The sequence below is a fragment of the Paralichthys olivaceus genome, chromosome 1 (genome assembly GCF_024713975.1).
Source record: "Paralichthys olivaceus isolate ysfri-2021 chromosome 1, ASM2471397v2, whole genome shotgun sequence".
Lineage (NCBI taxonomy): Eukaryota > Metazoa > Chordata > Actinopteri > Pleuronectiformes > Paralichthyidae > Paralichthys > Paralichthys olivaceus.
The window spans coordinates 25,996,650-26,010,212 of record NC_091093.1 but is presented as its reverse complement, the minus strand read 5'-3'; the positions used below and the strand labels follow the sequence as shown (position 1 = coordinate 26,010,212).

Below are 13,563 nucleotides of genomic sequence, written 5' to 3'. Positions count from 1 at the left end.
AGTCTTGAGACAGGGAGACGTCTTATTCTTTTTTAAATTTAAATTGTGAATTCTAAGTTAAAATGTCGAATCACTTGCAATGCAAGTTTTCTTGAAGCTTCACTTTTCATTTTCATTAATTCATTCAGTAAACATAGAGTTGACCGACCAGAGATTTGTTAATTCATTTTCTGCTTATCAAGTGTTTAAGAATGTAACACCACAATTTTCACCCTGGAGCAAAAATCATTCTTTAAACTTGCAAAAAATTATAATGTAACAATTATTTTAAGAATTATCAGACAATTATTAGACATGTAACATGGGGAACATCTTCTTAGACCCACGCTGCCATGTATTGCACTTCATTTTCTCATGTTATGTTCTGTCCTCCGCAGGTCATCCACATTCTACTTCCTGTTACAAATGTTCAGGCCAGAGATCAGGCCGCACAACGACTGTTAGAGGCGAAAGGGGTGAGGACGGGGACGAGTGCTGGTTCGTGGTACCAGGTTTTGTCTCATGAGCGTGACTGTGCCGTCCAGGCGCTGCCAGTGACCGGGGCTGTGGCTGTGGCGGGCCCGGCCCAGGAGGCCATTCTGTACATCACTCCAGGCTCCCACTGACCTGTCCTGCTCTCACCATGGATCAACAAAGAGATAAATATGGTGAGCGGCCCGCCAGGAGCACTAAGGTTTCCCAGGGCAGCCGTAGCGGACACTCGTCCCGGCCATCTGGCTCTTCGAGCTCCTCTGGGGTCCTCATGGTGGGGCCAAACTTCCGTGTGGGAAAGAAGATCGGCTGTGGAAACTTTGGTGAATTGAAGCTTGGTAAGTGTGAAATTGTTCATGTCAAAGTGAATTTTAAAGTTGATATAGCAGCTAGTAATGGTTCGGTGTTTTGCCAGTTTCGTAGCTACACTGAACCAAAAAAATTATCAATCCTGCAAAATATCATACATTAATGAAAGTTGTAATTTTTAACAGTTTAAGGGGATTTTGATTCAGCTTTGTGGTCTTTTGAGTTACAGCTTTAAAAGCCATCTCATGTTTGTTTTTTCCCACCCCTGTCGTATTTCAGGTAAAAATCTCTACACTAACGAGTATGTAGCCATTAAACTGGTAAGTGCAAACTTTCTCTCTCTATAGACATTTTATTATGGTGTCAGTAAATCGGTGGAGAGCTTGAGTATTTCGTAAACATCACTTTACATGAAATTTTGTTTTTCATGATTATGGTTTCAACGAAATTGTCAGAGATGCTGAAAAATGTTTGTTTGTTTTAGGAGACAAGGGGACATGCATAATGCGGCGTTCTCTTCCTTACTTTAGTATTTGAAATATTTTGAATTTTTGCAATTCCAAAATTATTTGGATCAGAAGTAAGACAAGCACGTTTAAATGTGTTAAAAAGCTTTAAATAGACACATGTTGCTTCAGCCCTTCGTATTTTATTACTGGAAATATGACTTGAAATCACCGGTGCTACTTATGAGCACTGTCCGGTTGAGTCAGGGTAGCACAGTGAGTTGGTTGGTGTTCTGGATCGCTTGGCTCTTTGAGAGAAACGTGAGTGATGTGTAGAAACTGAGCTAGGTGTGTCTTTCCAGTGGCTGCTGGACTGGAAGTCATGACTCCTGACTCATCCTTGTTGTATTGCTCACTGGAGAGTTGTAGATTCCCAGTATTAAGCTCACCAACAGTTGCTCATACATCTGTATTGTGTGATGACACAGATCCAGTGCTTTTATAAATACTGGAAAATGTTTCACTGAAACATGTGTTGAGTTTTAAAACAGTATCATGGAACTGAAATGTTTTTTTTAGGTTTAAAGACCTTGTTGGACACTTTGTTAATCCTGTAGTGTTTACCTAATTACCATTACGAGTTTCCTAATCATTTTAATCTGAATTCTTTTTGCTAAGTTATTATTAACCTCCCCACTGAATTGTATTTTTTGGGTTGATCACAATGTAAGAGAAAGACTTGCAGGAGTCTTGAAGCAGGTGGGACAACGATTTCAAAAGAAACTGAAGGATGACTCAGGTAATGGCAGAAGGCCGCCGTTGCCTAAAAGAGTGACAAAGATGGCCACTGGTGATGTTTGTGGAAAATTGACATGTTTGTATATGCTCTTAAGTGCGAGATGAGTCATCAAAAAATAGTTGACACCTCACAGGTTACAAAGTGACCTTACAAGAAAAAGCTCCAATCCATTCACTGTGTTTCTTTACAGAACAAATTTGAGTACGGTTCAGTTTTAAGTGTTTTTCTTTCTCTTCACTGTTTTATTGTGCAGTTATTGTCATTAACTGATGTGTCCACTGTGCAGGAACCAGTGAAGTCGAGGGCACCGCAGTTGCATTTAGAGTACAGGTTCTACAAAACACTGGGAACTACAGGTAAGGTCACAGATGCGTTAGCCGCTGTGTGTTTGTGTGAGTGCACGACAATGATTTGACTGTTTTGTAAGATCGGCTCAGAAGATTGCATCATTTTCACAACAAGTGATTACTGCACTCGGGTTACAATATCGATATTAAGCTGCGTCAGGAACTTCTTTTAATCTCCAGGACTCTGTCTACATGAGTGTGTGAGTACCTTTGTGCATGGAGAGTGTGGTGAACAGTGACCTTGCTGGAAAATAGACGGACACAGGATGCAACTCAATATGATATAAAGCCTCTTATGCACCAAAACAAATGCAGTAGCCGATCCATCTTTCTAATTCTTAGGTAAAATATACAGGAGGTGTTGTAGACTATATTTGAGGATCCACCTTATATTCAGGAATATTACTTCACTGCTGAGGTTTAACTGCACAGTTGATTGATTATTCTCTGCACGTACATCAGTTCACTTGGCTCAACATTGTGATGGCCGTCAGCAATCGTCAATGCATCGTCCATCAGCACGACCTTAATCCTTTTATCAAAAAATTACAGCTGCAAAAGGTAATGCACATAAGAGCTTTGCCCTTCATGCACATTGTGTAGTAGCAGTTGTGGTAGTAGTAGTATAAGTACCCCTTTATTAGCTCTACCAGTCAGGTCCAAGTTTCAAATGTAAGCAGATTCAATTTTCATTACCTCTGCCAAGGTTACATTTTCATTGGTGTTGTTTTGGTTGTTATTTAGCAGCATTACACGAAAACTACAGGACGGATCATCGTGAAACTTGGTGTAAGGATGCAGTTTGGTTTTGGGGGAAAAAAGAACTTGAAATATGGTGATTTTCCCAGAGAATACTTCATGAATGGGGAAAAAAATACATATTCAGGGGACTGATATTTATGAGTGCAATATGGTGTGGCTGGTAAATCTAAGGTGACTAGTGAGTCTTGGCTTATGAGTGCCGTTTTTAACTTGCATTCTCCAAACTCATTTTTACTTTGTAATTGTTATTTTTATTTTTCCTTTGTTCACACTTGGCAACAGTTTCTCCCTTGTTCTCTCTAGTTCATGGTGTTAAACTGTGAGGTCAACAATAATACACGAACACTGACCTCTATTTGTCTTTATCTAAGATTTTTTGACTTTTTTTCATGAATGCCCTCTAAATTTTAATAGTCAGCCTTCAGAATCGAAGACAATATTAGTTCCTTAACTCTGCTCCCCAGAGATTAGTCAAGGTCTGCTGATGCATCCCTGTTACAGGCACCACGGACAAAAATCTTGTGAGGATTGAATGACTGCAGCAGAGAATTAAATTAGGGGCAGACATTTTTAGTCTTGGTACTAGAGGAAATGGGTGGGAACTGAAGAAACAATGGAACAATAGAAAAATCTTTTTTTTTATTGTGGTTCATTGCTCTTCTGGTGGAATAACGTGCGTAGCGGTGATAGCTGTCGTGAATGCATCTAAGCATTGACTGTTAATGAGATCAGAGTTTGATCAGCATTTCTGGTTGATGTGAATTAATCAACCAGTGGGGAAAACAGTGATGTCACAGTGTTACGGTTTAGGGCTGGTCTCAGTCACAGTTGACACAGAAAATTAAATCTGTGTGATGTGTGGTCCTTGATGTGTTTTTTGAAGATAACCAGAGTGGGAGTATAATGGCCATTGTTTTGCAAAGGCAAAGGCTGGAAAAGGCCAACTGTGCGGAAACTCATTAAATATTTAGAGAGTGGGTCTGCCTCTCCTCGTTCTAACCTACCTCTGTCCTCTCCTCCAGATGGGATAATGTGGCCTCATTTCTTCTTGGCTGTGAGCTGTGCCACGTTCCTCTCGGCCAATGTGGTTGTCACAGTGTCTGTGCGACGGGGTCTTTATGAATTAATGTGGTTTGACTCAAATGCCCGATCAGGTGTTGTTTTCTGATGCATAACACACCGTCACTGGATATTAATGAGGATGATTCAATTAGGAATCAAGCATCTCCTCGCATTGTATTATGTGAAAATATTCCTCAGAGAAATAGGAGTTCCTTTCTGCTTTGGTTTTTACAAGGCGGCAGACTATGAGGCATTATTGTGCCAAGGACAAGATGTTTGTTTTTGTGTGCTTTCTGTTAAAGATGAAGCGGGTTTGTTCAAGGGGGGGGTGGATTCTGTTGAGCTATTAAAGGTATTGACTGCCACACTTCCTCATGAAACACGACACCGCTCCTGTAACCATTTCAGTCCCAAGGAGTAAAACCTTCCTCACTGGATTTTACAAACATGTAAAGCGAAGGCCAGACGTCATTTCCTGGATGTCTGTCCCTACTAATGTGAAAACATGAATTGTTGTTAAGAATAGAAAAGTTCGAAACTGGAGAGCATTGTTTCAGCAGACTACCACCTCAGTGGTTGAGGGAATTTGTTTTCCAAATGAATGACTGCATCAATTGAGATGTAAATATGGTATCGAGTTGTGAAAGAAGCAGATTTTATTTAATTCTAACCACGTTTTTCACACTTCTCACGGCGCCTGCACATGTGATAAAAATTCCACTATTTTTATGTGAGAAGATCATCTCCGCTGTAATCACTGAACTGACAGCCATCGTTTAGGTGCTACATCACTTTATTGTCATGTACATTACCTTGTTAATCATGAGCAGAAATACAATCATACAGTTTCAACTGAAGAAATACATGTATTCATCGAGTGTTGAATATTTAACACATATACTTAAAAATCTACAACAAAAGTGAAATTGTCCAAAGCTGTCCTCCTCCATCAAGTGTTTAATTTTGCAGAGTACAGCGTAATTACAGATTTTGATATCTTTTAACCTGAAGTGGAACAAACCCAATGGTCAGACTGACAATCAACAGGATGAGCAGGTTAATGAAATTGCCAGATGAAACGAGTCAAGGCAGCACTTCTGTCTGTCAGAAGTTAAAACTGCTTGATTGATTTGATTGCAGGGCCAAGCACCCAGTCACAGGCTGAAACAACAGTGCAGCCATAAACCAGAACGGATCAGCACAGTGCACGGAACTTCTCGTGAGGCAGAAAAACCTTTGTGGAGCCGCTGCAGAACAAATCGCCCGTCTCTTATGTTACATCTCTGCTTCCATCCCACAAATTTTCACCGGTCCTAAATTTACATGGCTATAGTCCATCTATCCACCAGTCTCAAAAGTGCATATCCGTGGCACTGGCACCTACTGCAGCACACAGCGGATGAATAATTGGTTACACCCTGGACAAGTCTATTACAGAGCTGACACACACATGCATCTATAGTAAGAAAAACCCTACAGCCAGTTTAGAGTCACGAATTCACATCACCTGTGTTTCTTTGGGCTGTGGGAGGACACCCACGCAGGCACAGGGGGAACATACAGATTCACACAGAAAGGCACCTCACACTAGTAATGACAGGCAATGTTTTTCCCTTAATTATTAAGACATGCACTTGATGTTGATGTTGATGTTCATGCATGCACAACCTGCCATTTTAAATTTCCCTCTAACACGTTTCTAACATTCTCTGTTGAGCGTAGCCTTTGTGTGGTGGGATATTAAATGTGTTGCACGGTTAAAGCATAAAGTAGGTCACCAAAATAATGGTAGAAGAAATTAAAGATGGCTTTGGCTGAATGTCTACAGTCCTGTTCTTTATCGCAGTTTCACTTAATTATTAATAAGAGAAAAAAATAGTTCCAGATGGTCAAAATAAAACATCCAAGCTCAGGACTCGTCTCATCACGTCCAGACAAAGATCTGCTCTTTGACAGCTGGCTGAAAAATTGTGCAGACAGAAAATGTAGTGCACGGGGAGATTTGGGTGAGTGCCTCTCAGTCGAGCTTTGAAACCAGTCATAATCATTCTTCACACATTCATCACATCCAGCTTTGTCCTCTTTTGTTGTAAAAACCTGCAGCCAGTGCCTTTATTAGATTACAGTAATGCAAAGGAAAATGCACTCACAGGCTGTTTTATTCAGTGACGGATGCATTTGTGAAAATTCTCTTGCATTTGATTTATTTGTTTGTAGTTATTCCATTTTATATCTTTTCTCGTCACAAACCTGCAGCTTTTGGTATTGACAGATCCGACTGATATATCTTGATCCGATATTTCAACTGTAATACAAAATATCACTGCATTGTTTGTAGAGATTTTCGATACCGTCTAAATAGCTATCAGAAATCACCTCTTCGGCGTTCTAACAGTCCTCGTCAGCGACACTACAGTGCAACTGCTGGTTTGGAAGAAGAAGTCATTGCTGGGAAAATAAAATTTTTATCTGGGTGAAGTTAATGTACTTTGAAGACGCAGTATTGCATCAGCCTGAGCAGGCATTTTCAACAGTAGTGGTGGCATTTCTTGGCTTAACCCTATTTTATACATAGGGTGTTGTTATTATGTCTAAACTCAGGTATCATTACATCGGTAGATTGGGGCAGTTTGATGAGGATTTGAGCAGATGTCATCGTCAACATGAACTAAAACCTTGATTTAACAATCGGCCTCTTGGAACAATAGCAGCTGCAAAATAATACTCTAATAGAGGTAAATAATCTTATTTCCAAGTTGTCCTCATTCACTGAGTGCAACACACTGTCAGTTTGCTCATTCTGTTGAAAAATAAGTTATTCTGCTGTCTTTGTTTGTCTGCTCACTTGCTCGCAACACTGTAGACCAAGATCAGTGCTACACCCAGGCATTGTTCTCATTACTTAAAAGAAAATTGGATGTAAGTAGTCTACAGAGGTGCCCACAAAATTGGTAGCTTCCTTTAAAGTTTGAGTCTTCCTCTACAATTAGAGTTCACTTTGCAGTGCAGGACACACAGATTCAATCTCTTTATAAAGATTGTTTTCCCATAGGTAATGATGGTTCTTTCCCCCCTGGTTTATGTTTGCAAGTAAAAAGCTTTAACAACCTCGTTTTCAATTGAACAAGCGTTTATCCACTTATTTACAGCAGATCTCCAATCTGACACATTTTTCGGCCTCCCACAGGCACCCGGGGTTTCAAGGCACTCATTCCTATGGCACAATTAGCAACCCACAGAACTGCATAATGGTGTCCAGAAATACAAGATGGAGCACAACACTCCTACGAGCTCATATGCTAGCTGACAGCATTTGTGCCACCTTTCATGCTGCAGTGTATTTCCTATTACCCAGCTGGCAAGTCAAATGCCTTTAGCAACACATTTGATATAAATGTGTTAGCACACGACACTGGGATTAATATTTTCTGATCCATCTCGGCTTAAATTACTCGAGGAGAATAATACATTTATAATGACAATTTGTTTGCGTCGCTTAACTTTATTCTTCCCGCTCATTACCTCCACCAAGGAGGTTGTAAGCAACATGGCACAAAAAGTAAAGGACGGATTATCACGTATTTTAATGGAACAATGTGTTATGGGTCAGGGAAGAGCCAATTAAATTTTGGTTTAGCATGATTGAATTTAAGGGGACTTGGTGGAGGTATGTGCCATTCTAGTTTCTTAGAGAGGTCTCCTTCATAGATGCGCACAAAACACAACTCACATGTTAATATGTAAATGTCAGAATTGACCATCTGTGATGTGATGACAGAATATTATCTCTCAAATCTGATGTTCTCCTCGGCTCCTTGAGACTTAACATCAACTCGCGTGTTTGGTTTTACAGCTGGAAACGGAACTGTTTTAGTTTACTCTCACCAGGTTCATCATCTTAGTTTCCAACACAGCAGGAAGCTCTTTGCATTAAAAATAAGCTCTGAGGAATCCATTATAAGAAACTTCACCAGCATCAAAAGACAGGAAATACAATTAATGGCAATTAGCTGGTGAAGATAGTGGAGGGTTTAATAAGTAAAAGGACATTTTGTTGGCGGAGATGAGAACAAAGCTAGAAAATCAGCAAATATTAGAATTTGTCCAGCACGTTAATGTTACTTCATCTCTGCTGGATGTTTAAAGCAATGTGCAATCAACTTTATAAGTTCATGAAACAGTGTGGGTGTTAATGTTTTGAAAATTGAAATATATGTTCAAAGCTGAACACATAAATCCTGAAGAGTTTTTTTTTAAGTTCATGTTGGATTCAGCAGATACTTGATATAAAAGGACTGACCCTAGGATTAGAGAAAAGTGTTCAGGAGTCAGGACATCTCTTCTTTTAGTTACTTCTACGTCGGTTTTTCTTTCAAGTTTCCGGAGGGGGACCTTGTTCTCTGTGTGCAGGGTGGTGTAGCTTTTATGTATTTTTATAAATCTCATTTGTTTGCTTCTTACATAAGTTGATCAAAACTGCAGCAATAAAGGAAAAGTTCAAACTTCTCAAACTCTGTCATCCCTTTACGATATAAGTAAGTTCACACACTTTAAAGTTTAAAAGTACAGTACAAGGGTGCAAGGGTCAGAGCGCCGTCCAGACCACTATTACTGTTCAATCGAAGAGGGAGCGACGCTCATATTTGCAGGCCCAGTGCTGTATTTTACTTTAAGGTTAATGTTTTACCTCAGAGCTTTCTCTGCTCTCTGTCCTGAGAGACCTGATGGTGCCCCACCTCCGATCTCTGCAGCCTGTTGTTGCCTTGGAGACAACTTCAAAATATCATTAGTCAAGGGAGACAGCGATGATTAACACTTTTGCCACTCTAATTCCCACCGGTACATCCAACTGAAAACACCTTTTTATTTTATTGTTAATTACTCCTTGTTCATCTTCGATGCTTTTGTAAATAAATAGTTAACCATAAAGTTTTACATTATTTCCACAAATGTGGGGACAAGTGCAGCTCTGTCCAAGAGTTTCTGTCTTTTATAAATCTAATGTCTGTCCACCTGTGTGTGTGTGTGTGTGTGTGTGTGTGTGTTTGTGTCTTTTAGCGGAGGGAGTGCCCCAGGTGTTTTACTTTGGGCCTTGTGGGAAATACAACGCCATGGTTCTGGAGCTGCTGGGCCCAAGTCTAGAGGACCTCTTTGACCTCTGCGACAGGACCTTCTCACTGAAGACTGTCTTAATGATCGCAATTCAGTTGGTGAGTCCAGAGCATTTTGTGAAACATTTGAGTATTTAGAAATGGCTTCTTCTTTTTTATTATGACTGATAAAATGTTTGTTTTTTTAATGCTTCATTCAACACTGTGTTTGAATTAACTTCTGTTAGCTTTCCTCTGTAACTGTCATTAATTGTCTGATTAGTTCTCATCAACTATATTTCGAAGCTGTGATGTTTCTTAATATTTCCTGCAGAAGTTCCACAAAAGAATATTTGAATCTGAATCGTGGAGTAATTATGACAAAAACATTTGAAAGCTCTGTGAAGGTTGTGGTCAAACTGTTGAAGGCCAATAATTAATTTTGACGCCTCAAGATGGAGGACATCTTAATTAGCTAATTAAAATGGCAAAGGGGAGCCTCTCAAATACAATAAAATATATAATAGGTTAAATAATAACCTGTTTCTGTTGAGGTTCAATCAATGCACCGAATATTATTTGATATTTTACCATAGTTCTATTGCATAAACTGCACATGAAGCTGTTTTATGAGGTTTTTTTTTTTGTGAATAAAATAATTCACTTGGTGGGCTGAGGTCCTGCCCACAGACCATATGTCTGTCGAGCAGATGGGGAGGTGGAGTAGCAGAGTCTCCTGTTACTCAGTCTGCAAATGAGCAATCTGTCAGTACACTCATCCTGTTGGTCAGAGTCAGGTAGGCTGGAAGCCGTCCGACCGACATCACTGAATCTCATTATGTCTGAGCAGCTCAGCGGGTGGCTCGGGCCTCGTCTATTCAGGCGCCTCACACATGTCAACATTTTTAACGTTTCATTGTCAGCACAAAATGTGCAGTGTAAGCCTGGTGTAGCTGAGCAGAGATTAATGTACGACTGCATCTCAGCCAATCTCCTCTTTGATATTTTCCCCTGGGTTACAAACATTTACTTTACCGCCCATTGTGTTTGAGTTGTTGTTCTTCAAATCTTTTAGCAGCTTTGAGCACATGGTTAAAAATCTTCATCCAAAACCATGTTGTCGTCCTGATCGCTGGTGTGTGGGATCATTCTACAAATTTGGGGCTTAAATTAAAAAAAAAAAAAAAAAAAAAGGATAAAAGTTGTGGCTCAACATCATGAGAGGATTTGTGGTTACAGTGCAGCATGTTACTGAAAAAAATAAGTGATCAATCACCACCAACTGTTCACTCATTCACTCTAAACCTTAAAGACATTCATTACATGCAATGAGCATAGCGTTGGTGTGTGATATTGACAGGAAGGAATACTTCTCCCTGCCCTGTCCCTTGTGGATTTAGTTGTATGATTCAGTCTGTTTTACAGGTTCCACCTCTTACATTCTCTCCTGGTAGAGTGTGTCATTATGGCTAAGTAAGGCTGCAAGAGACGGATATGTGTTTTTAATCTGTCTCTTAAAGTCCCATAACTTTCTTGAATGGTCAGAGTTGATGTTAGCGGCTGATGTTTTTGCCCAGTTTGTAATTTTACCTGATGTTTTGTTAATGTTTCCTGCTGATGACTGTGCTGTGCTCTCCCTTGCCAGATTTCCCGAATGGAGTACGTGCACTCTAAAAACCTAATCTATAGAGATGTAAAACCTGAAAACTTTCTCATCGGACGGCAAGGGAATAAAAAGGAACACATTATCCACATCATCGACTTTGGCCTGGCCAAAGAGTACATCGACCCCGAGACCAAAAAACACATTCCATACCGGGAGCACAAGAGTTTGACAGGCACCGCCCGATATATGTCCATCAACACACATTTAGGCAAAGGTATGTTTCATTTCATAGCTGTGTTTTGGTTCTGTGCTTTTCTTAAAGCTTTATTTTGTAACTTTGGGTTTAAGTTCATTCCTAATTCTGGAAGTTTCTCAGTAAAATGTTGTCAAATCTGTTGATGCAGAGCAAAGCCGGCGAGATGACCTGGAGGCTTTAGGCCACATGTTCATGTATTTCCTCCGTGGGAGTCTACCCTGGCAAGGGCTAAAGGTACGCCAAGTACATGGAAGTGTTCCAAAATCTGTTACAGAATCAGGTTTATTCTGAGTCGTCAATAAAAATAAAATAACACATCTTGACTTCATGGCTCTTTGCAAGTTTGATATAATAATGGGAATAATCAGGTCAACATTGGTTATTATTTTCAGTTTTTGAACATCAGAAAGTGTTAAAAGTCAAAATTCAGTTCCCTTACAAGCGAGAGTGAGATATAAATACATCAGTTCTTTTTTTCTTCTCCCCAACACTAAGCTAGCAGGCAGTCTAAACTAAACACTAAGAAAATCAAAAGAGAAATGAGACGTAACAATATAAACTGTGGACGTTTTTGTGTCATGTTAACTGAAGGATTCTTTTCATCTGTCTTTATTAATGGAGAAGTCATTTAGAACTTGTTTCCATATCATTCTGGTTCAGGCTGATCAGATATCAGAACTGATTCTTATGATTTTCTGTTTTGGATCTCCTGCAGGCCGACACCTTGAAAGAACGATACCAGAAGATCGGAGACACAAAACGTAACACTCCCATTGAAGTCCTCTGTGAGAACTTCCCAGGTACAGTGATGGATGTAACAGGGCTTGAAAATGAATGGATTCTGATTTGACCAAAGTAAAACATGACATCTTACAACATAATCATCTTAACGTCGTGTGTTTCGTGTTTTACTACTTCAGAGGAGATGGCCACTTACCTGCGATATGTGAGACGATTGGACTTCTTTGAAAAGCCCGACTATGAATATCTGCGGACTCTGTTCACTGAACTGTTTGAGCGAAAAGGCTACACCTTCGACTACACTTACGACTGGGTTGGCAGACAGATAGTAAGCGCTGCTTGTTAACTCTCAACAGATTATTTGTTCGCTCCTGGGCTGTAAAGCAGTTAACTGATTATCCCCCCTCCCCCCCTCAGCCCACACCGGTGGGCTCTGTCCATATAGACTCCGGAGCGTCCGCGGTCACGAGAGAGAGCCACCCTCCCAGAGAACGCCCCTCACAGCATCAACCAATCAGAAATCAGGTATGGCAGGTTTTTGTTTTTAGTAATGGATTGTTTGCAGAGGAAACCTTACATCACAACTTATATGAGGTTCACATGTGTGAGCACCAACCACCTGCTTTCAAAGATGTGCCTAGAGAATTAGTGAGCTTGAATCTCACCTGTCAGTAGAGAAACTGTTACACCAACATACTAAGAAACTCAGAATTCATCTTTTATCAGCACTGCATCATTATTTTTGTATAATATGACTTTTAAGGTTTTGGTTGTTAAAGGAAATTAAAGTTAAATACCTTAAATGCTGTTTTCTTGCATTAGAACAAATGTGATTATGTTTTTCAAACCATTAAACCTAATTATCTTTGTATTCTTCATTTGAATCATCAGACCAGAAATTAAAATGATTTCTGCAGTTTGACAGTCGTCTACAAAGATGACTGAGATTAAGTGTTTTATAGAAAACCATGAAGGAGGGATGATGTTATTTCTTTATTAGATGAAACAGGTGAAACCATTAAGAAGAGTTTTCATGGTGGGTTTTTATGAATGGTATATTTAGCTCGGTTTTCCAAGAGGCTGCAGTTCATCCTCGCATCAGTTTAAGTTTGACATCGTGTTGTTGCCTTAAAGTGTTCGATGGTTCAAATTCTTGGCCCCTTGGTGTTTCTGATAGTTTGGGTGAATTTGCCAAATTAGTATTTTTAAAAAAACTTGTGATTTCGCTGTTGAATTTACATTTGAAATATTTTAGGTTTGATTTACGTATTATATAAGTATGATTAAATTGAGACACAGAGCGTACCTCCATTTAAAATCCACGCTCATAGTTTCTGTTTCAGTTCTGGCTGAAGCCTTGCTTTGATTTTGATTTACACTTTTATTTTGTTAATTTATTTTTCTTCTCCATTTCTCATACTGCTTTGCATGACACCTGGCTTCGCACACCTAAATACCCATCTTTCCTAACACAATTATTCCATCACTACCCCCCCCCTCCCTCTCCCATTGCAACCCTGTCCCCACTCCCCCTCCCATCACCGACGCACCACGAGCAGACAGCGGTCTCAGATCGACGAGGAGCATGGGAGGTGCAGCCCACACGCCAAGCAAACTCCTCCTATCTGACCTCCCACCTGGCAGCGGACAGGCACGGGGGCTCAGTGCAGGTAT

General features: G+C 40.0%; 1 protein-coding gene across 4 annotated transcripts in view; it reads left to right on the top strand.

Annotated features, from left to right (window-relative positions):
• The window catches only part of csnk1g1 (casein kinase 1, gamma 1), a 29,239-nt gene that overhangs the window by 5,872 nt on the left and 9,804 nt on the right, over positions 1-13,563 (top strand). For 2 of the 4 annotated variants that reach the window (XM_069526038.1, XM_069526028.1), the window contains exons 2-11: positions 378-809; positions 1,060-1,100; positions 2,312-2,381; positions 9,255-9,406; positions 10,932-11,166; positions 11,297-11,382; positions 11,864-11,948; positions 12,069-12,217; positions 12,307-12,414; positions 13,449-13,559. In XM_069526038.1, the coding sequence (XP_069382139.1) occupies positions 623-809; positions 1,060-1,100; positions 2,312-2,381; positions 9,255-9,406; positions 10,932-11,166; positions 11,297-11,382; positions 11,864-11,948; positions 12,069-12,217; positions 12,307-12,414; positions 13,449-13,559 (1,224 nt within the window). In that variant the 5' untranslated portion in view covers positions 378-622. The remainder of the gene's footprint in view (positions 1-377; positions 810-1,059; positions 1,101-2,311; positions 2,382-9,254; positions 9,407-10,931; positions 11,167-11,296; positions 11,383-11,863; positions 11,949-12,068; positions 12,218-12,306; positions 12,415-13,448; positions 13,560-13,563) is intronic. The other 2 variants (XM_069526046.1, XM_069526043.1) reach the window with 1 other exon arrangement.